Here is a 22,040-nt window from a genome sequence, read left to right as displayed (position 1 = left end):
TGAGTAAATATCCATATTACCACGTTGTAATTTCACTGCCTTGCAGTACTCAGCTGTCAGCTTCACATGTTTTCAGAATGGAGCTGACAATGAAAATAAAATGAACTCTTTCCACTCTGATAAAGTCACTCTGAGTCCAAAGGATTTTGATATGCAGTATTTTGTTTTGATGTCTCAATTAGCTGTGGGTGATGGATGGCACACAACGTGTGCATGCAAGTTTGATTTTCATAAGACATTTCTTGCAAATTGCATTGTCATTGTCAAGGTTTTTAGCTCTTTAAATGCAGTAAGATCCAAAGTGGACCCACACTTTTGATTTGAAAGCTTGTGGTTTCATCTTTGACTAGTTCCTCTCTCTACTCCTCCGCCATCCTTCCAACAACGGAAGGAAATCTTTCACCTGCTGTTCTTTTAACATGCACCACCAACAGGATTTTATAAGTAATGTAATGTAATGTATGAACCTGGCAAACAAAAGGAAAAAAAAAGATTTTATTGGTACATTTAATACATCAGTCCTTGACAGTAGTATCTAAGAGAGGGGGAGAGAGAGTGAGTGAGTGTGAGTGAATAGATGTACATGCGAGAGTGTACGAGTGAGAGATAGTGTGTGTGTGTGTGTGTGTGTGTGTGTGTGTGTGTGTGTGCTCGTAAGAGATCGATGGAGGAAGGAAAAGAGGCACTGTGAGAGACAGTCGTGAGAGAGCGAGTGCGTGTGTTCATGAGAGGGCGAGAGAGGCTGACTGACAGGCAGCGCACACATCGGGATTTGAGAGTGTGCAAGAGAGTGTGTGACTGTGTGAGGCAGAGCGAGAGTGTGTGAGAGGAAGAGAGAGAGAGATAGACAGATAGACCAACAGGAAGCGGCTGCAGTTTCCTTCATCTTATTTGTTTGAATGAGCTCTTCCTTCATTTTCTAACCAAGGGTTTCAAAGCAGCCGTGTGTTTACCTTCCCGGTTTGTTTGGAATAAACAGAAGAAGCACTGATGATAATGTTAGATTTTAACACGTAGCAGGTCTCATAGTGATAACGACATCCATCCAGTAACATTGTGACAATTCTGACCCATAACCATTCATCTTTGTATTAATGTTACTAGGAATGTTCTCCCTTTTTTCATGACACTTGCTGTGGATGTTTCAAGCGGCAGTCCGGTTATGTAGATTACATGTTGATTTTGCAAATCCACCTTCAGTCACAAGCAATTGTGTGATTGTGTGACTTTGAGCATATGCAACAAATTTCATAATCCCTAAAGGGAATACACCAATATTTTAGGGGATCGCCCCATCTGTCTACTTGTTAAGCGATGAGTACATAGACACCAAAATCATCCATGTGTCCCTAGTAGATGAATGACTCATTGGCTGGATAATGCCGGTGGCCCGCTATCACTGTGGTGATAGTGTTAGCAGTGTTAGCCGTGTCAGCATGAACTGAACATAGTGTATGCGCCAGAGCCAACAATCTACCGGGGGACACATGGATGATTTTGGTGTCTATGCAAACACCCAGATGCTAGATGGCCACATAGATTGGGCTTGCCTTCTAGCTGCAGAGGAAACGCTGCATGTATGTCTGTGACAGATGGAGAGCGAGCAAGCACTAGAGCCAGGTAGAGTGTGTCGTTTCCTGTCAACTGTCTCCTCGTCACCTTTCACTCTCAACCACAAATGAGAGAGACTTGCTCTGCGTGTGTGTGTGTGTGTGTGTGCGCTGACAGAAAGGGGGAAAGGCATGTTTTTAGCTTAAAGGTATACTCACTTTATACACAAGTGTACCGAAAGAGGAAGGAAGGAGAGGGGGAAAAAAGAAAGCGTGAAAGGAAGCAAGAAAGGAAGGACAGAATTAAGAAAGAAAAGAAGTGAAGGAAGGAAGAAAGGAGGAAAAAAAGAAAGCAGAAAGGAATGAAGGGAGGGAGGAACAGGAAGAAACAGTGAAGGGAGAAAGGAAAGGGCCAAAAAAGCAAGGATTGAAGAAAGGGCAAAAGAAAGAGAGGGAAAGGAAGGAGGAAAGAGGAGGACAAAGGAAAGCAAAAATTGAAAGAAGGGAGGAAGGAGCAAAGAAAGAAATGGAGGACGAAAGAAAGAAAAAGTAATGAGAGAAAGGACAGAAGGAAGGCAAAAGAAAGAAATGTAAGGAAGCAAGAAGGAAGGAAAAAAAGAGGAAAACGAAAACAAAAAGGAAAGGGAGAAAGAAAGAAAGAGTGAAGCATAAGAAGGAGACGTATAGCAAGGGGAAGAGAGAGTGACAAAGTGAGAGTGAGAGATAACGAGAGACAGTGTTTGACATAGAAAGTTAGAGAGAGAGAGAGAGAGAGAGAGAGAGAGAGAGAGAGCAGGGGGTGAAATCAGAGTGACGGAGACAGAGGTTAACCAGTTCCAGGTTTCTGCCTCTGTGTGTGTGTGTGTGTGTGTGTGTGTGTGTTTACTCTGTCAGTCAGTTGAACTGCAGCCAGCTGCTGCGCACCCCCCCACCCCCCACCCCCCACCCCAACCCCATTCCCTCATATCCCATATCACTGCTGTGTAAAGGAAACCTGGTAACTCTGTAAAGTCTTTTCCGTTTCAGGGGAGAAAAGCTGGCTCCTTTTCACTTTGAGTGTTAAGTTACGGCCCCAAAAATAATGTCGAGTGGGCATATATACTGTAAGGGTGTGTTCACACTATTCTGCTTTTTTTTTTTTTTAATAGAAATAGCACTGCCTCAACTGCACTTTGCACTGATTAAAAAAAGTGGGTCACACAACGCACACTTTGTTTCCATAAGGACCGACACTGATGTACAACTGAAACACTTAGAAACGACCATAACACAGCCAGTGTGATCCATACTGATATTTCAATACAGTAACAACTACTAACAACTTTACTACCGCTACTCACTATGGTGTCCCAATGACTTTTCAAATACCCTATATGGTCATAAATACATACTTTGTGAGTGCAGACATTTTTCTATAGTTCAAAAAATACCTCATCAGGTACTGAGAAACATTGCCATTTTTCTCTGGCTGTGTCCGTCCATCCGTTCGTCAAGGTTCTCGGCTGATTTTGATGAAACTTGGAGGGATGATGCATTTTGGCACTGTGCTCTGGCATTTAATATCATTACACTGATTGGCCTAATAGGGGCGCTATAATTAAAGGTCAAAATCTCTAACTTGGAAAGGCCATAACTGCTACACCACTGGTCCGATTTTTGAAGAAACTTGTATCATTCATGGAGGAAAACTTGTTCACGTGTGCTAATTGACACATGTTTTTTTAGAGTTGTACAAAAGCCTTTGAATGATGTATTGTGGCAATCAGAACTATTGTATTGTATGTAGTGTGTGTCCACCTTTATTTTATTTATTTTCCTGACTGTAACTCTAGACTATCGTCTGTGACTTAACTGTATAACTGCATTTCACAGTAATGTGTACGTGTGTGTGTGTGTGTGTAGGTGAGGTCCTGACCCTAACACCTCCTATTGCCTTGTCAACCCCGAGGCTTACCTAACCCCTGACCTCAACACACACACACACACATACACAGACAAAGAGTGAGTAGAGGTGTAGAGTTATGTCTGGTAGCCCGAGGGGTTTAAGGGTGATGAAGACAGGATTTGAGGGGCGAGGGATTGTGGTTGGGGGTGGCTGGGTTCGTGTGTGTATGAGTGTGTGTGTGTGTGTGTGTGTGTTGTGGGGGTTCATCTAAACATCTGTTCGGCGAAGGAGCCGTCTCAGTGTAAATCACACACTTCACTGCTGGCCAATCAACAGAAAGAGAGAGAGAGAGAGAGAGAGAGAGAGAGAGAGAGAGACAGGGTAAGGAGGCTCGAGGGTGAGTTTAGCCGAGGAGACCGAGAGAGGAAAGTGTAGGAGGAAGAGGAGGAGGAGGTGAAAGAAAGAGAGAAGAAAATGAGAGAGAGAAAGAGGGTGAGAGAGGAAAGGTTGCAGTTCCAGAGCTGCGATGTCCGGTCTGTAAGTGATTTATTTTTCTCTTCCATCTGTGCACATGTGTTCCAGTGTATGTAAGTATGTGAGGAAATATGTATGGTGCCTGCTACAGTTAAGTTTTTTTTTTGTTTTTTTTTTATAGGAAGTGGTACAAGCTGTTTCCGTTAACACAAAGTTGTTTCAGGCAGGGTTTAGTTTTGCATTTGCTAATGGATTTTATTTTATAAGCTGAAGTGAACTGTTTGTTTTTTAGTGGCTGCCTTCATTCTCCATGCTTATCTGGCTGGCTTCATGCCAAGCGGTGTGAAAACACATCTAGGCTGCTTCTCCGTCATCAGCTCCGGCACGAGAGACCTCAGTAGTAAAGCATCTGAAGGTTTCATACACTGAGGTCATTTTCATGTTTTGTTTTTTTTTTGGAGGGGGGGGGGGTGGTATTTAAAGTGCATTTTCCACTTTTCCACTACACTGGAATGGCGAGCAAATGGCTATGTAACATCTTGATAATGGAAAAAGACACCAAAGCATTGACCTGCAGTATTGGCTCCCATCAGGTTTAAAACAGCAGCATTGTTGTTGTTTAACAGCCGTCAGACAGGCGTTGCTGGGTTCATCTCATTAGAAGAGACCTCAGGAAAGCTTCATGGAAAGCCATTGATTGTTTGTCTTTAACGTGTCCCACGGCTGCGATCGATGCTAATGAAAGAGCACTCACTTTCTGTGTTGCCTATTGACGATGTGGCGCGGCCGAGGGTCTTAACTGCCCTCTTAGCTGTGATTTAGATGTTTGTGTGTGGGAATCGTAATGTATGTGTATGTGTGTTTGTGGGAATCCGCTTGCGTGCGTTGAGCAACGGCGGGTTCATCTCGGGGTCAGTGTCGGTCACGGTCATAAAGGGGGCGTGGTTTAAGGGACGGCTCATTGGATAGGTCGCGGGGTGAGGGGTGAGAGGCCAAGGGGGCGGGGCAAAGAGTGAAAACACTGACCAGGCCACGGGGTTCATCTAAGTTCAAAGTCGTAACTCACAACATTACGGCCTTTCTTTCTCTGTCTACTCACTTTCTGCCTTTATTTCTGCTTCACCTAAAAACATACATGCCTGCTGTTTTTTTTTCCCAATTGAATTTTCTGTTAGAATACTGAGCAGTTGCATACGTTTCCACATCAACATGGTAATGACAACATCCATGCCAGCTCTAAATATATTGGGTTACATTACCAGCAGAACCCCTAGTATACCTGTTGAACGGACATACAATGGAAAACATGTGATACTGTAGCATTATGGGCATAGCATGGTATATATATGCAATGGAAAAAACATATTTTCTTCACTACACTTAAGCTCAAACACAGCTTTAAAATGTGTTAACAACATTATGAAATCCAGGATTAGAATATACAGCATGCACAGTTTCCTCAAACCTCCACCACTGCATGAGTGTGCAGCACAACAAGGCATCATCCCACTCAACCTACAATTGAAGAGTTTTCTTCACAAAATGAGAACTACCACTTGAAAAAAAATGACAAACCCACACAATGATCAAAGCAACAAGTTAAAACTCATAGTACTTTCTCAAGGCTAGTAGGCAACTTAAGACCTTGATTGAAAATATGATCATACTTTAACTGATTGCATTCTCTATAATTTGTAGATATTGAATGATGAGCTTCAGATATTTTTTACACTGATGTAGAACATTTTTGAATAGGATGTCTTCAATTAATCCCTTTAACAAGAGTATCATTTGATATCAGAAGATAATAATATACATTATTATTATTATTTATAGAGCACTAAACCTAGTTACAAAACGCTTTACAAAAGAAAAATAAAATTATGTATGATAAATAAAATGATGATGTTGCTCTATTACACATAAAATGTAAAGGCAGAGATTGTTAAAAGTCTACCACAAAACTTCACCCAGTATTTGCAATATATATGAACATTCTCTGTTTAGCAAGGCAGAAATCAGAAATATGCATCCAGAATGGTGGGTTTCTATCTGTTTGAGGGTTGCCTGTTGGACATGCCTACTTTGCATGAAGCTGACCCTTTGATATATTCGAAGCCAGTGTTGCTTCCACTGAAACCTGAGTAGATGAATCCAGACGCGACTATCTCCAGTGAGTCATGCTGTACCTCCGAAAGCAGCAAAACATCCTGATGGAGTGTTCAATCAGCTAATGTTGCCAGGCAACAAACACAATTTCATCCAGTAAGCAGAATTTCGGCTGATATTGCTTAGCAACAGGAGTCAGGTCCAAGGTTTATAATTAGATTATCCGGTCCAGATGCTGACAGAAATTGTCAAGTTTCCGTCATAACAAGAAAGTTAAGATGAGATGAAGCTTGAAGGATCCACATGGGGAAATTGGGTCCTGACAGCAGCAAACAGTAATAGGATACAGAACGAAAATCTATTCTAAATAAGAATATAGCAGGGAGGGTTGTATAAACATAAGCAACTGACTGTTTCAACACTAAAACATGAATGAATGAAAAGTTTGGGAAGAAAAATACAGTATTATTTGGTGTGCAAATAGCAGCAGTAGAACATAATGAGAAAAAAAAAAAAAATGAATGAAAAATATGTGCAATATGAAAGTATACCAAAAATCGGAAATACATGTGGTATGAAATAAATGAAAAAACATGGAAATATCAAGATATATGCAACATATAACAAATAAGAATATGCAAACATGAAGAAAATAAATATGTGAATTTACGACATATACACATGACGTGCAAAAACGTCATATTCACATTAACAGCTCTACAGAAGACATACATTTGTACAGAAAGTGTCTAGAGGTGGCGACTAATCACCTTATCAAGTGTATTCCATTTCCTGATGTAGATAACATATGGACAGGACATGCATATGGATGTGTGAATCACTAGTTGTTCACCTTATAAAAACAGGAAAGCTGTAGGAAATATCGAATCCCTGTAGATGCAAGGCTTCCGGAAACCAGTGACGACATAAGGAATTTCTCTTAGAATGCATTTGTGTGTGTGCGTGCATGTTATGGGAAAACGTGTGTGTGTGTGTGTGTGTGTGTGTGTGTGTGTGTGAGTGTGTTAGTGTGTTTGTGTGTGTGGTCTGTGTCTGTGATCCATGTAACAGGCTGATTAGGAGTTTATGAGGTCAGAGGTCAACAGGAGCAGGGAGAAGTGGCCTTCTGACCCCGGGGTCAAACCGAGGAGAGACCTGTCAGGACCCGGCACTCTCACTTTTACTGTCTCCCCCGCTAGGATTTATGCCGGCTTCCCTCTGCTTTCTCTTTCTTTCTTTCTTTCTTTCTTTCTTTCTTTCTTTTACTTTGTCTCTGTTCTTTGTTCACTTTCTCTCTATCTTGATTTTTGACTCTTTTTTTCCACATACAGTATAAGCATCCTTCTGGTCCTGGAATATCTGGAATGTCATGGAATTTAGAGAGGTGTTTTCCAGACAGGGAAAGTCGGGGAATTTGATAAATTCTCTGGGGAAGTCAGGGAATTCCAGGAAGGCATCACCTGTCAATCAAACAGTGTGTCCAGCACTGTGACGTCTTTTTCCTTGGATTTTCTGTTGATGCAGTTTTCTTCTGTCTGTTCAGTCATGGTGGCTACCACTGCTCATGCTAACTACCCAGTTCTTCTTCTTCTTCTGTTTATTCCAAAGAAACTGGAAAACGCATCACTTCCTGTGCGCCAGAGGGTTTTTCCCAGGAAAGACCAGCCAGATACCGGGTGTTTAGAACAGCAAATGTAAAAGCTTTCATGAACTGGATATAGCTTGAATCACTATTGTGTTATATCAGTTGGCGATAGAGAGGAGCAAAACGGACATTCAATTGTATATCCTCTCTCTCTCTCTCTCTCTGTCCGTCTCTTTTCATCACACATGCGCTCCTTTCTTCCTGTCTGTATTCTATTCCTCAATTTCATAATATAATCTCACACATAATCCTGTTTACTCTCTCTCTCTCTTTGTCTTCTTTCCCTCTCTCTCCCTCCTTCCTGAGCTGAACCCATTGAACCGCCCCCACCTCCCGCCTCCCGTTCTCCCCACTCACTTCCTGTTTAGAGGAACAATTAAAGGATTGTTCCAACAGCCCAGGGCACCAAGGCCTTGATCTAGAGCAGCCACCACATCAGCTGGGCAGACCCACATAAAACATCAATTATGGGACCTCCTTGAGGTTGTCTCTGACCAATAGGAATAAAGCATAAAGGGTCATGATACACAGGCGACTTTTTGAGGGAATACAGATGGGGAAACTTTGCCTTCAGCAGATACTGGCAAGTTGACCAAACCAATGTCAGTAACATATGGTCCAAAATTGCGGCTGGTGTGATATTTGCCCCAGGCGACTGCATGCTGTGTGTCAGTCACTATGCAAAAGAATGTCCTGGTAGATCCCCTCCTCATCTAGGCTTTAGCCCCTCCCAACCAGGAAATCTCCAGGCCTCTGGCTCACATGCATGAATCAATCATTTGTGTAAACAGGAAAGTGTCGCTCTTTGTAACCGCCGCGCTGAAACCGGCGGTAGCTAGCTAGAAACTAGAACCGATAATTGTCGATGTTAGCAAACAATATCATTGGCATGTACAAATATTGACCTAACACCATCAAAATCTCATCCACAGATGATTGTATGCTACACGTTGGTGGTTGCAAGGTGACGCTATAGGTATTAGCAAACGGCACTCTGGTGTGGTTGTTGTTTCAAAGGGGACAGTAAACAACGGTGGCAATTTCCACATTCGCCTTGCTGAATTCTGGATCCTGTTCCAGGGTCCAAAATTAACGTTAACATTAAAATTTGTCTTTGGCGGGTAAATCAGTAAGGGTCACCTACCACACTGGCTGGTAACTCTTTGATGATATCATTTGTTTGCGTACTTGTTTATATACAGTCTTTATCCCTGCTGAACATCATACACTCTTTGTGACCGTGAGCCAATCAAATTAAAGCGAAACAATGACTGTGTATCAAACAGGCTCCTGACTGGCTCTACACAAAGAGGTAGCGTCCAAACCTCCTTGCCGCTCCTTTAGCTGCTCGTTGATTGACGCCGGCCTCTGTGCTTCCTTCACAGGCAGAGAGGCGGGCTTACCGCGAGGCTGAGATGAGCATGATGGACGACCTATCGGAGGTCGACTTTCAGAAAGAGGAGGAGCCAGCCAGCCCAGCCCCTCCCCAGCAACACACAGACCCCGCCTCGCCGACAGTCGCCGTGACGCCAGAGCCTGTTGCCAGGGGAGACCAGCCCACGCCCAGAGAGGTGGAGTACCAGGTAAAACCGCTAATATCCTGTACCTTAAATCACTGTGTATAACTCTTCCAGAGGAAATGCTGGTGCGCTAAACTCACCAATATGGGGGTACCCTGGGCAGAAAAAAATGCAGTTCATCCAGGATGGTCCTCCTCACTGTTTTCAGGCAACTAATAACACAATGCAAGGCCAATATCTGGCCAATAACCCTAACCCTAAATGTTTTCATAAAACTACTTCCTTATGTACTTCGTCGCTTCATTTTCACTGCTTCCTGGCTCCACTGCAGTTAAATCCCCAATGTGATGTATGACAGCATCTGGTGCTGCAGTCGCGCCTTGTGGGGATAAAGGTAGGGATCATTGGCGGAGGACTTGATGTCTTGGGGTAATTGCTTACTTTATGCATTCACTTGGTGCAAACGATTTCTAAACTTTCTGACACACTAACACGCCTGGGCCAATATTGTTCATGTAGGAGAAAATTGAGTCTATCGAGTCTCGCTCCCTCAAAAGTTTGAAATGATGATTCGAAATTAGGACTTGAGAGATGAAAGTTTTCTTCTAGTCTGGAACTTTACAGTTCTTTACGACTTGAGCACAGGGTGAAACTGGACTCTTGCCCATAATGACTTGAGAGCCACATTGTGCCTGTGTGTGCGAACAGGATGGCAGGGGCTTTGTCATCGGCGCGCTGGTGTTTGGGAAGCTGCGGGGTTTCTCCTGGTGGCCCGGCCGGATCGTGTCCTGGTGGATGAGCGGCCGGAGTCGAGCCGCAGACGGCACCCGCTGGGTCATGTGGTTCGGAGACGGCAAGTTCTCTGTGGTGAGTAAGAAGAACCTCCACCGCTTTTATTTAGGAACCTCCTAACTGAATTGATTAGATTTGAGGTTCACTCCCCAGCCAAGTCATACAAAATACTCCAACAACTTAGAATTTATGAGCTGAGGTTAAATTCCTCTCTTGGAGGCACTTACACTGTTATACATCATCAATCTGTGAGGTTTCATGCATTCCAGGAGTTTTCCCCAGAATTCCTTTCAACAACCCCAGAGAAGGGGTATGACTTGTTGTTTTCAATCAAAGGCGGGCATGTACTGTAAATATAGCTAGCTAGCCAACTAGTTTGTGAACATTGGGGCGTGTCTGTGATTGTGGCTGCACTCCTTACTCAAAACATAACTTGTCTTGTGGCTGCATTGCATTCTGGTCTATTGAGGCTATTGAGTCGGAGAAGAAATTTGTATCTTTATATCTCAACGCTTATTTCGGCACCCTAAATCACCTGGATTAGGACTGTAGGAGGGCTTGTTTTGTTGAAAATTTTCTGTTCGCTATAGCATGTTGTCTTGACATTCTTGACTATGTCTCTGTTTCCAGGTTTGCGTGGAGAAGCTGATGCCTCTGAGCTCCTTCTCATCTGCCTTCCACCAGCCCACCTACAACAAACAGTCCATGTACCGGAAAGCCATTTTCGAGGCTCTGCAGGTAACAAACCCACTACTGATGCTCCACTCAGCTCCACAGCATCTGGGGTTCCATGGTTGCTTGTAATTTTTGGTGATCTAGGAATAATCTTTGGGGTCCAGCAGAATACTACATGTTCATTTACAGCCGCTACAGCACCCAGAGGGTTTATCATTATAGAGAACGGAGATTGGAAACGGAATTGATCAAATCCTAACACCTTACACTAATCGTTTGTCTGCTTGTGTGTGCTTGTGTGTGTGTGTGTGTGTGTGTGTGTGTGTGTGTGTGTGTGTGTTTGTGCAGGTGGCAAGTACCCGGGCAGGTAGGCCTCTCCCATCCTCTCCTGATGCGAGCGATGATGCCGAGAGCCAGGGGGTGGAGCTTCAGACCAGACAGATGATAGAGTGGGCCATGACCGGCTTCCAACCCAGTGGCCCACAAGGATTGGACCCTCCAGAGGGTACACACACACACACACACACACACACACACACACACACACACACACACAGTGGGTAACTTCTCACAGCAACCTAAGATGGCCTCTCTTTCATAAACACACACTCATACACATGCTGTACATCATTCGGTCCATCACACCGTTCAATGCACACCCGGTGTCTTTCACCTCAATATGACACAATGACGGATTGATTCTATGCCCCTCCCCCACAGATGAACAAAACCCATATAAGGAAGTGTATCCAGAGATGTGGGCGGAGCCTGAGGCAGCATATACGCCTCCCCCTGCCAAGAAACCCCGCAAGAACTCAGCTGAGAAGGCCAAGATCAGAGAGGTGATCGACGAAGGGACCAGAGGTAAAAACACACCCACTACATTGACTACTGCTGTTGATACGTGTTCCTGGCTTTATGTGTGTGCGTGTGCTGATATGCAAAATGACCAAGCTTCTCTTCTAATGTGTTCTTGTTTTCAGAGAGACTCATATGTGAGATCAAGAAGAAGACCAGGAACATAGAAGGTAAAGGTTTCTGAAATGATCAGAGCATCAGTCTCACGGTTTGGGGGTACGGGCTGGAAAGTGAGATTTGAAAACCAGAAATCTCAGCACCTGGTGAAGTAATCGTTGCGTTATTGGTGTTGATCAACAACCCTATCTACCCCTTCAGATAGTCAGTTTGTACTATGGGACAGCAAAAAAATCCTACTTATTGCACCTTTAAATTCCTTGATAATGCAGTCAAAGGGCTGAACAACACGTTAAAAGTAGTAGTGTGAACGTCTTTGTGCCATCTGTCTGTCTGTGTTCAGATATCTGTATCTCCTGCGGGAGCCTCAACGTCTCTCTGGAGCATCCTCTCTTCAACGGAGCCATGTGCCAGGGCTGCAAGGTGAGATACGTACTGTATACTAAACCCAGGTGTGTACTGCCAAATGCGGAATAAATAGCCATAATGACAACGCACTGAGTGTTCCTGCGTGCACATATACGCACATATACGCTCAATCACGCACACAGGCCCCACTCAAATCAAACAAGGCACCAGTAAACAGCTTGCCTCATCATCATCAGCCTCCCGTTAATGATCTCACACACACACACACACACACACACACACACGCTGCCTGCTCCTCACCCCGTTTTGTCCCCCGGCAGAACTGTTTCCTGGAGTGTGCCTACCAGTACGACGACGATGGCTACCAGTCCTACTGCACCATCTGCTGTGGAGGCAGGGAAGTGCTCATGTGTGGCAACAACAACTGCTGTAGGTCAGTAGAGTGCTGTATTCATTAAAGAGTGACCCTTTTTGCCATGTAGGTGATTTTCTTATACAGTGCGACTTAGTCCAAAAACAAAACGTATTCGAAAAATGTGTAAATCCCATAATCGCAAGCCGTAGTAAAGAAGTACAAGGAACGACAATCCATCCCGTGTGTGTGTGTGTGTGTGTGTGTGCAGGTGTTTCTGTGTGGAGTGTGTGGATCTGTTGGTAGGCGCCGGCTCAGCGGCGGCCGCCATCAAAGAAGACCCCTGGAACTGCTACATGTGCGGGCCCCGGAACACCTACGGGTTGCTACGGCGACGGGACGACTGGCCCTGCCGACTACAGCACTTCTTCGCCAACAACCACGAACAGGAGTTTGTAAGTCTGAGATTCCTCTTCCTCTCCTTCTCCTTCCTCCTCTTCTTCTATTATTTATAAATAGAGATAAATAAATAGTCACGATTATGATAATCATAAACTTTATTTGCATTGCATCTTTTAAAAAGCGTTACAAAGTTTTAAAGCTGTACTGTGTAAGACTGCACCCCCTGCAGGCATGAAAATGAATTATGAATCTAAATCTAAAGAAAGACAAAACTTGCCTCCACCCCCCTTTCCAAAGCAGCACTGCATACACAACCTGCCACCAAGTGACACAAAGGAAATCAATTCTTGGTTCAACACAAGTCAGTTAGGAGTAGTATATTTATGACAGGGGTGGGAGGGGCTCCAGCTATAGGGGAGGAGCTTTTTTCATACATTGAGCTGAATACAGGGAGCAAGAACAAGTCAAATAGGGAATGAATGCATTAGAAGTTCACCTCTCCACCATATCTTTTGTGGACTAGATTAAAGTGAAAATCTTGCATATGATACCTTTAACAATCAACATACTGTAAAAGCAAACAAAATTCTCATAAAATGACTTAAATCAAGACAGCACTACAAGATAAAAGAATATGATTAGAGGGTAAAAACAATGTAATAGCAAGGGCAATAGGATAAAAGAATAAGAGGAGAGTGAAAGAGAGAGAGATCATTACACAATAATGATCTCTCATCTAATAATCCAATAATAATAATCTAATCCAGCTCTTGCCTTTGCCTCTCTGCCCACCTTCTCTCTCTCTCTCTCTCTCTCTCTCTCTCTCTCTCTCGCGCAGGAGCCAGCCAAGTTGTATCCTCCAGTTGCAGCGGAGAAGAGGCAACCAATCAGAGTCCTGTCTCTGTTTGATGGCATCGCCACAGGTGTGTGTAAGTGTGTATGCACATGATCACATAAAAAACACTTATATTAGGGTTAGGGGTCAGGATTAGGATTAAGGTTGGGGAACCAGAATAGGTCAATAGAACACAACTCAAAAATAATCACTTTTAACAAGTCATTTAATCTATATCGTGTCTATATTGTGTGTGTGTGTGTGTGTGTGCTCAGGTCTGTTAGTGCTGAGGGATCTGGGCATCCAAGTAGACCGATACGTGGCGTCAGAAGTGTGTGAAGACTCCATCACCGTCGGCATCGTGCGGCACCACGGACGCATCATGTATGTGGGCGACGTACGCAACGTAACCCGCAAACACGTAAGCGATATCCTGACAGATCCATGACAGATTGAAAGCGGCACTCTGCAAGACCTTCTGGCTTTCTTTAGTTTTTACTGTGCCTCCATCTTTGGTGCTGTGGGGTTTCTGCACTGCACTCCCCAGAGATCACCTTTTTGACTATCCTACTTCACCACACTCCTTCCAAAGCCCTTATCTCTATGCTGGTGTTGACTAGTTTTGCGTTTTGTCTGTCAGATCCAGGACTGGGGACCATTTGACCTGGTGATAGGAGGAAGCCCCTGCAACGACCTGTCCATAGTCAACCCCGCGCGGAAAGGCCTCTACGGTAAGAGTGAGTCTAGAAATCTCCGGGCTCACCAGTCCATCCACAACATAACATCGTAAAACTACAAATACCAAGACGGACAGGTTAGCATCTTGTTTTGGTTCGTTTAAAGTATGAGTGTCTCCCCTCCTCCCTTCAGAGGGAACCGGCCGGTTGTTTTTCGAGTTCTACCGGCTGCTGCACGAGGCGCGGCCCAAACCGGGCGACGAGCGGCCGTTCTTCTGGCTGTTCGAGAACGTGGTCGCCATGGGAGTCAGCGACAAACGGGACATCTCCCGCTTCCTGGAGGTCGGATGAACGCGCACACACAAAGTCACAAACGCGTACAGTCCGCGCCGGCATGCAAACACCCACACACACACTCAGACAACTGGATACACCAATGGAAATACACAAATATAGCGATGAGTGATGTTGATTGGGATGAGAGAGAAGAAATATAATCACAGATAGATTTGCTGCCCTCTTGTGGCAGCAGGAATTCAACTGTCATGACCCATATTAAAAATGACCCTTACTAATATCTTAGTGAGCTAAGATATGTGCTAAGGTATGTGCCATGTAGTCGGGATTTTGAGGGTGCAACCCCAGTCTTTCCTGTAGAAATAGTAGTAGAAATACCATTAAATTGTCCATTCAAAATGATTTTCATTACAGTTTTCTGTAATGGTCATGGAATTTTGGTCAATGGAGTTTTGAGTGGATAAATGGGCCACTTGACATGATTATAGCAGAATGTATTTTCCAACTTTCACACATTGCATTAGATGGCTTTCAGCCAGTGGAAATCAGACTGAAAAACAACATTAACAAAGGAAGAAAGAACCAGGAAGAAAGAACATTTTTAGGTCATGGAAGTACTCCAAGTTTACTTCAGGGCCACAGTGGGAACCCTAAGTATAATAATATAAAGACATATGATATTTGACACCTACAGCATCTGAAACGCTCTACAGTACCATTGTGTTAAGCTTTACTGGACTGTAAACCGCGCTCCACTCACTCCCCTAAGTAACAAGAAAGAAAAAGAATAAGTGACTCTGATGGAAGACGCTGTGTCAGGTCGAACAGAAAGGTAACCCTGCTGTCCCCCTACAGTCTAACCCAGTGATGATCGATGCCAAGGAGGTTTCTGCTGCCCACCGCGCACGATACTTCTGGGGAAACCTGCCAGGCATGGCCAGGTGAGACACACACACTCACACACACACACACACACACACACACACACACACACACACACACACACCATTGTTGGGCTCAATTCTCCCTCAATTCACTTAACTCCAAATCTAACTTGAAACTCCATTTCACATAAAAATGATTACGCTGTCATTCTCAATCATTTCTTTATAGATGGGATATGATAAACTTTTACTGGCAGGCTTTGAGTTTTGAAGAAAATCTGCTCATTGGATTGACTAAACTGACAGTGAGATGCAGCCAACCTTGACACACGCTTACATTTGACACATTTTGTCTCTTCTTTCTTTCCCTACCTCTTTGTCCAGACCTCTGACAGCCATGGCGAATGACAAGCTGGATCTACAAGAGTGCCTGGAGCATGGGCGCACAGCCAAGGTACACACCTGTGTGTGTGTGTGTGTGTGTGTGTGTGTGTGTGTGTGTGTTTGTGCTGAGTTGTGACTTGTCACTAAAAGTCCATGTTAATCAGCTTAACAGCAGCAGACGAGGCATGTCCTCACACTAAAACAGCTGCAGACAGTAAAGGCTGCTCATTACAGCATACAAGCAGATACTATTATTGTAATTACTGTTATTGTTTTAAAAAGCTTGTTAACACATCTACATCATCTCTGACTGGTGATGTGCAAAGATACAGGGTTCTAACACAGGCGAGAAGGAGAAGCATGGACATTTCTTTCAATGTCTTTTTAATATGTAGAAAAATATAAACTCAAAAACTGATGTCTGCAAAAATATGGAATTGAAAAATAGAGGAGTGTAGGATCCCTTAAGATAAAATAAGAGAGAGAAACATTGAGTTACACATGACTTTTGTGTTACCATACTGTTTCAGTTCATTATATGGCATTAAAAATTGTCCACTGCAGATAGATAACTTTACTGATAGCTGCCACCGAGTTCAATAAATAATTGATTGCATTTTTTTCAAACTGTTGAAATGAATGAATGGAGTAATCACTTTTTTTAAGTGACAGACACTACTTGTACATTTAAAAGGTACTAATTGAGAATTTGTGTGTGTGTGTGTTTGTGTGTGTGTGTGTGTGCGCGCGCACGCTCGGACGCTAATTCCAGTTTGAGAAGCTGCGTACGATAACGACGCGCTCCAACTCCGTGAAGCAGGGGAAGGACGAGCATTTCCCCGTCTACATGGACAACAAGGAGGACATCCTCTGGTGCACCGAGATGGAGAGGTACAGCGGTGTGTGTGTGTGTGTGTGTGTGTGTGGGTGAGCTACATGCTTCTCTGTCCTGTTGTTTCAATATTTAAGGGTGCAGTTCCAGTCCATGCAACTTTCGCTAAGCATGATGGACTTGTCTGCACTCTTTGCCTTAATTTACTTTCTCTGATGTGCATACCAGTTCTCATATTTTCTGATATGTTATATATTGCATACTTGATTTTTTTATCATACATGCTGTAATTCCAATTTCGTATGCATATTTCTAAAGCATTTCCAAACACTCTAATTGATGCAGTTTCTAGTCTTTTAGCACAAACTTTTGAAGCGTTTCTTGCCAAATTCCCCCATAGGGATTATTAAAATGCCGTCCAATCCAATCTAGTCTAGTCTAACCTCATCTCATGTCATGTCTCCAGGGTGTTCGGTTTCCCCGTCCACTACACAGACGTGTCCAACATGAGTCGTCTAGCCAGGCAAAGGCTGCTGGGACGTTCCTGGAGCGTCCCCGTCATCAGGCACCTCTTCGCCCCGCTGAAGGAGTACTTCGCCTGCAACTAGACGCACACCGACACACACACACACACACACACACGCATACACGATGACAGACACACGCAGATGACTAGATACACAGATATTACGCGACCGATAGTCTGACACAGAGCAACACACAGATGACTAGACAGATAGGCACATGGCCATTTAGATACATGGATACAAACGCATCCAGATAAGGTTAATAATTCCATCCACACATCCATTGTAAAGGACTGCTTCTCCCAGAGCCCATATAGACCACTGGTTGACCTTAGTCCCCTGGTGCTACCCTGCTCCGCACAACAGAGCTGATCTCCAACCACAACCAAACACACACACACACACACACACACACACACACACTGGTGCAAGGTGTCTACTGTTTATATCCTCGCACGCAGACATGCTGTCCGACCTTCAAACTGGTGTCTTCTGGCTTTACTGTGTTGTGGTAGGTGGAGTCAAACCTCCAGGGGGGGCAAAATGACAAAGAGGCCCTGACTTTCTGTTTTTTTGTTTCTTTAAAAAAATCAACACGCCAATGAATCCCTCTGAACCGTAACACTTAATCTGTACTCATGCATAGTGACAGTGCTGCTGGTGTATTACAGTGCAATGAACACACACATACTGTGCACACACACACACACACACACACTCCAGTCAAAGCTCATGGTGCTGGTCAGGCAGTGATTGAGTCCAAATGGTGCCACTCTACACACTTTACAGTCCTTGGTGCTCTTGGAGACTAACCAGTCTCTGGTTGCTTCTGTCACTGCAATTTTGGCTCCCTAATTGAATTAAACCAAATGCTTACTAGCAGGGTGGGAAATTAACACAAGTGAAAAAAGGTGGCAAAATGTACCTGTGGCTGGCAAGTTCGTCTACTCTACCAGTCAATAGCCAACCAGGATCTTCAGCCAGATTGGAATTTTAGTTATACAATCATTTCAGCAGAGCTGCTCTGGAGGCAGAAATATTCTGAATTGTTGAGTTAAACTTCAATGGGCGCAGCCAAAGAAGCACAATTTTTTTTCTGGCTAAGTAACACTAGACAAGTGAGAAAGACAAGAGATAAGAGGGGAGGAAGCCAATATTATGAAGCCCAGCGCTCTGCTACTAATTGAAAAAAATCTAGCCAAACTATACTGAACAAAAATATAAACGCAACACTTTTGTTTTTGCTCCCATTTTTCATGAGTTGAAATAAAAGATCTAAGACTTTTTCTATGCACACAAAAGGCTTATTTCTCTCAAATTTTGTTCACAAATTTGTTTAAATCCGTGTTAGTGAGCACTTCTCCTTTGCCAAGATAATCCATCCACCTGACAGGTGTGGCATATCAAGATGCTGATTAAACAGCATGATTATTGCACAGGTGTGCCTTGGGCTGGTCACAATAAAAGGCCACTCTAAAATGTGCAGTCTCAGATGATCTCGCAGGTGAAGAAGCCGGATGTGGAGGTCCTGGGCTGGTGTGGTTACACGTGGTCTGCGGTTGTGAGGCCGGTCGGATGCACTGCCAAATTCTCGGAAACGACATTGGAGATGGCTTATGGTGTGAAATGAACATTCAGTTCACCGGCAACAGCTCTGGTGGACACTCCTGCAGTCAGCATGCCAATTGCACGCTCCCTCAAAACTTGTGACATCTGTGGCATTGTGTTGTGTGATAAAACTGCACATTTTAGAGTGGCCTTTTATTGTGACCAGCCCAAGGCACACCTGTGCAATAATCATGCTGTTTAATCAGCATCTTGATATGCCACACCTGTCAGGTGGATGGAGTATCTTGGCAAAGGAGAAGTGCTCACTAACACGGATTTAAACAAATTTGTGAACAAAATTTGAGAGAAATAAGCCTTTTGTGTGCATAGAAAAAGTCTTAGATCTTTTATTTCAACTCATGAAAAATGGGAACAAAAACAAAAGTGTTGCGTTTATATTTTTGTTCAGTATAAGTTAGCTAGGTTAGCTAGTTAGCCAAGCTGACCTTCCATGTTCAAACTAGCTATACTAGCCTATAGCTAACTAGGTAAGCTAGCTAGCTAGCTGCTGGCCTTCCAACATCATTAATGTTATGGTCAGGAATGAGTGAAAAAAATATGTCATTTATATATTTTTTTTGTATATTGACCAGAATTCCTTCCTTGAGATTCAAGTTTGCCAGTTAGCTAACTTGCACTCTGAACAACTGTACTGTATCTTTGGCTCCGCCCACTGAGGTTTAACTCAACCAATGAGATTATTTCTGCCTCCAAGGCAGCTCTGCCTCCCAGAAATTATGAAGAAATTATTAACTAAACTTCAATCTGCAAAATGTGTGTGTTTGCCAGCTGCTGTCCACAGGGAGGTCAGAGGCTGCAGCACTGCAGTCTGTAGGAATTCAGCATCTTGCTCACTTCAGCAGGGTGGAGAGTGAGGGGGTCAATGGGGGATGCAACCTGGCAACTTCCGGGTACAGGACAGTCTCCCGCCCTTCTTTTGTCTGATTAAATAGTGAAAGTGACCAGTGACCTGCAGGATCCACCAGCAATTGCAATTAGTTTCCTACCCCGCTTACTATTAGGGATCCAAAATGGCCGCCAGTAGGAACTGTGACATCCAGTGAAAGAAGCGGCAGACCTTTACTCTGCAGAGTCTATGCCAGCTTTCTACTTCCTACAGCTGAAACAGACAGCCCCGTATAAATAATGGATGCTTCCTTGTATTATACAGATAGACTTTTATATAGTCATCAAATGTGGCAGAGCGGTACCGCAATGTTTCCAAGGCTATTATACATCCAGGACCAATGCTTTCATGCAGACACCATGTGTAAAAGTCTGCGTCTACATGCTGTATACACTCAGTATGAAAATCTGTATGATGGTGCATCCATTACTTATACAGGACCGTCTGTTGAGAAAACATCACTTTCACTCTCTCTGGTGCTTTTGGTCTTCAAACGGCCATTTTTTCCAGGACGCCTTCCGATCTCCTGACCTTCCTCAGATACCAGCTAACAACTGGACACATACAGTATATGCTAACATACACTGACACACACACACACACACACACACAGGAATACACACTAACAGTAAACCAGCAGGTTCACAGTTTTGCACCACATTTACTCTCCATTTATACAACCAACCTTCAGGTGCTTTTTAAACTCTTTAACTCTTTTTTACAGTTCTCTACCAGGTTACGGACACGCAAACACACACACACATTTGCTGGAGACACACTCAGAACCGCAGCAAAACCAACATGGTGCAGACTTTTCTACTCCTTTCGGGACAAACCACATCAACAACACACACGCACACATACACACATACTGTGTTTTTGCCGGCCGCCTGTCTCCATCAGGCCTCCCGCGGCGCCGCCGGGTGTGACATCATCACCCTACGCCATTTGGTGCTCCCTCCAGAACCCCGACACCCCGCCCCATCCCCTCACCCCCCGGGTGCTGCATGTCAGTCAGTCAGTGTAATCTCCGATTCCATGTTAGATTAGGTAATAATGATAATAATAATAATGGTAATAATAATTACAATAATAATCTGTTATTGTGTGTGTGTACTGTTCCAGGTTGGTGCTCAGTTCAGTTCAGTCTCAGCCTATAGGGGAGAGAGAGGCTAGAGAAAGCATATTGTACAGTTAGTATAGTGACTCATTCTATTGTACCTAAGGATGCCAGAGGAGATTGTAGGACAGATGAGCTACAGGACACACTCTAAGAAGAGATGGGTTGAAATAACGCCGGCTGCACTGTCGCTGAACATAACCAGGCGTGGAGAGACAACCAAATATCCTACTCAAGTAGAAGTGCTGCTACGTCGCTAGAATTCTTCTAGAGTAGAAATAAAATTATTAATGTAAAAATACAAAAAAGTCAAAAGTAGGACATTTAAAATGTTTCCCATGCAAAAAGAATGAGAGGACAGAGATCAAACTAGCATCTTTTAATGTAAAAAAAATGCATAAATGAAGTAAAAAAAAAAAAAAGTAAACAAAAAGTTAGTTACACTAACAAGAGTAATTGTAATTTGTTACTTCCACCATTGAACCTAATACACAATAATGTGTTAATGTTTTACAATCTGGCAATAGCAGCACATGTTGGTTCATTCAAATGCCATTTATTTGATTCATAGCTTGGATGTTAGTTGGCTGATTTTCTTCACTAGACACATTAAATTGTGGGGTAAATATTTCCACGGTTGTTCGGGTTTTCAGCAATCCTAACTGAAGCTGAGAGAAACGGGTAGCTGCAATTGCCACTTGGTTTCAGTAAGGAATACTAACAGGTCAATTTTAGGAAATTTAAAAGACAAATCCCCCCTAAAACACTGAAGCACTGTTTAAAAGCTATTGGTGATGTAACTGCATTCCTGGGCCCGTCTTGTAGTTTGGTGGTGTATTTTTCTTATTCCTGGCCAAGCGTAGAGAAAGCAACGTCACGTCCGGATATTTCCAGTGCAGCTACAATGCAGTTTGATAGAAAATCTGTCAGTAAACATCAGGTTTCGGTGTCGATCCCTCAGAATCAAAGAGCCAGGGCTTCTTTCTAGTCTCACCATTTTGCACCAACATTCAACAGTCATACTAGGAGAAATCCATGGTAGAGGCGAAAGAGAGGGGGTTGACATCACTAACTAAAAATCACTAACTAAAGTAAAAGTAGGGAAAGTAGGTTCACCAAAACAGTAAATTACAACACAACAGTGTAACAGGATGCAAAGGGGAGAATTTTCCTTTTCCTGGTAAAGTAAAATTCAAAATGTCAAGGTATCTCTAAACACAT

The 22,040-nt window shown here is 43.6% G+C and overlaps 1 protein-coding gene across 7 annotated transcripts in view; it reads left to right on the top strand.

Annotated features, from left to right (window-relative positions):
- Positions 1-18,426, top strand: part of LOC139655125 (DNA (cytosine-5)-methyltransferase 3A-like) — a 31,851-nt gene extending 13,425 nt beyond the window's left edge. For 3 of the 7 annotated variants that reach the window (XM_071532437.1, XM_071532432.1, XM_071532436.1), the window contains 17 exons: positions 9,049-9,246; positions 9,892-10,050; positions 10,606-10,713; positions 10,999-11,155; positions 11,371-11,514; positions 11,634-11,678; positions 11,969-12,048; positions 12,315-12,427; positions 12,618-12,801; positions 13,587-13,677; positions 13,859-14,004; positions 14,224-14,320; positions 14,454-14,602; positions 15,413-15,498; positions 15,826-15,895; positions 16,598-16,716; positions 17,124-18,426. In XM_071532437.1, the coding sequence (XP_071388538.1) occupies positions 9,049-9,246; positions 9,892-10,050; positions 10,606-10,713; positions 10,999-11,155; positions 11,371-11,514; positions 11,634-11,678; positions 11,969-12,048; positions 12,315-12,427; positions 12,618-12,801; positions 13,587-13,677; positions 13,859-14,004; positions 14,224-14,320; positions 14,454-14,602; positions 15,413-15,498; positions 15,826-15,895; positions 16,598-16,716; positions 17,124-17,265 (2,088 nt within the window). In that variant the 3' untranslated portion in view covers positions 17,266-18,426. Of the gene's footprint in view, positions 1-3,875; positions 3,973-9,048; positions 9,247-9,891; positions 10,051-10,605; positions 10,714-10,998; positions 11,156-11,370; positions 11,515-11,633; positions 11,679-11,968; positions 12,049-12,314; positions 12,428-12,617; positions 12,802-13,586; positions 13,678-13,858; positions 14,005-14,223; positions 14,321-14,453; positions 14,603-15,412; positions 15,499-15,825; positions 15,896-16,597; positions 16,717-17,123 lie in introns of those variants that run through there. The other 4 variants (XM_071532438.1, XM_071532434.1, XM_071532439.1 and 1 more) reach the window with 3 other exon arrangements.
- Positions 18,427-22,040: the final 3,614 nt, after the last annotated feature.

Source organism: Centroberyx affinis, unplaced genomic scaffold (genome assembly GCF_046629955.1).
Source record: "Centroberyx affinis isolate AG114_WGS23_722 - 3 ecotype Tasmania unplaced genomic scaffold, CSIRO-AGI_Caff_v1 ptg002190l_1, whole genome shotgun sequence".
NCBI classification, from domain to species: Eukaryota; Metazoa; Chordata; class Actinopteri; order Beryciformes; family Berycidae; genus Centroberyx; species Centroberyx affinis.
This window is presented reverse-complemented; position numbering and strand designations above follow the sequence as displayed.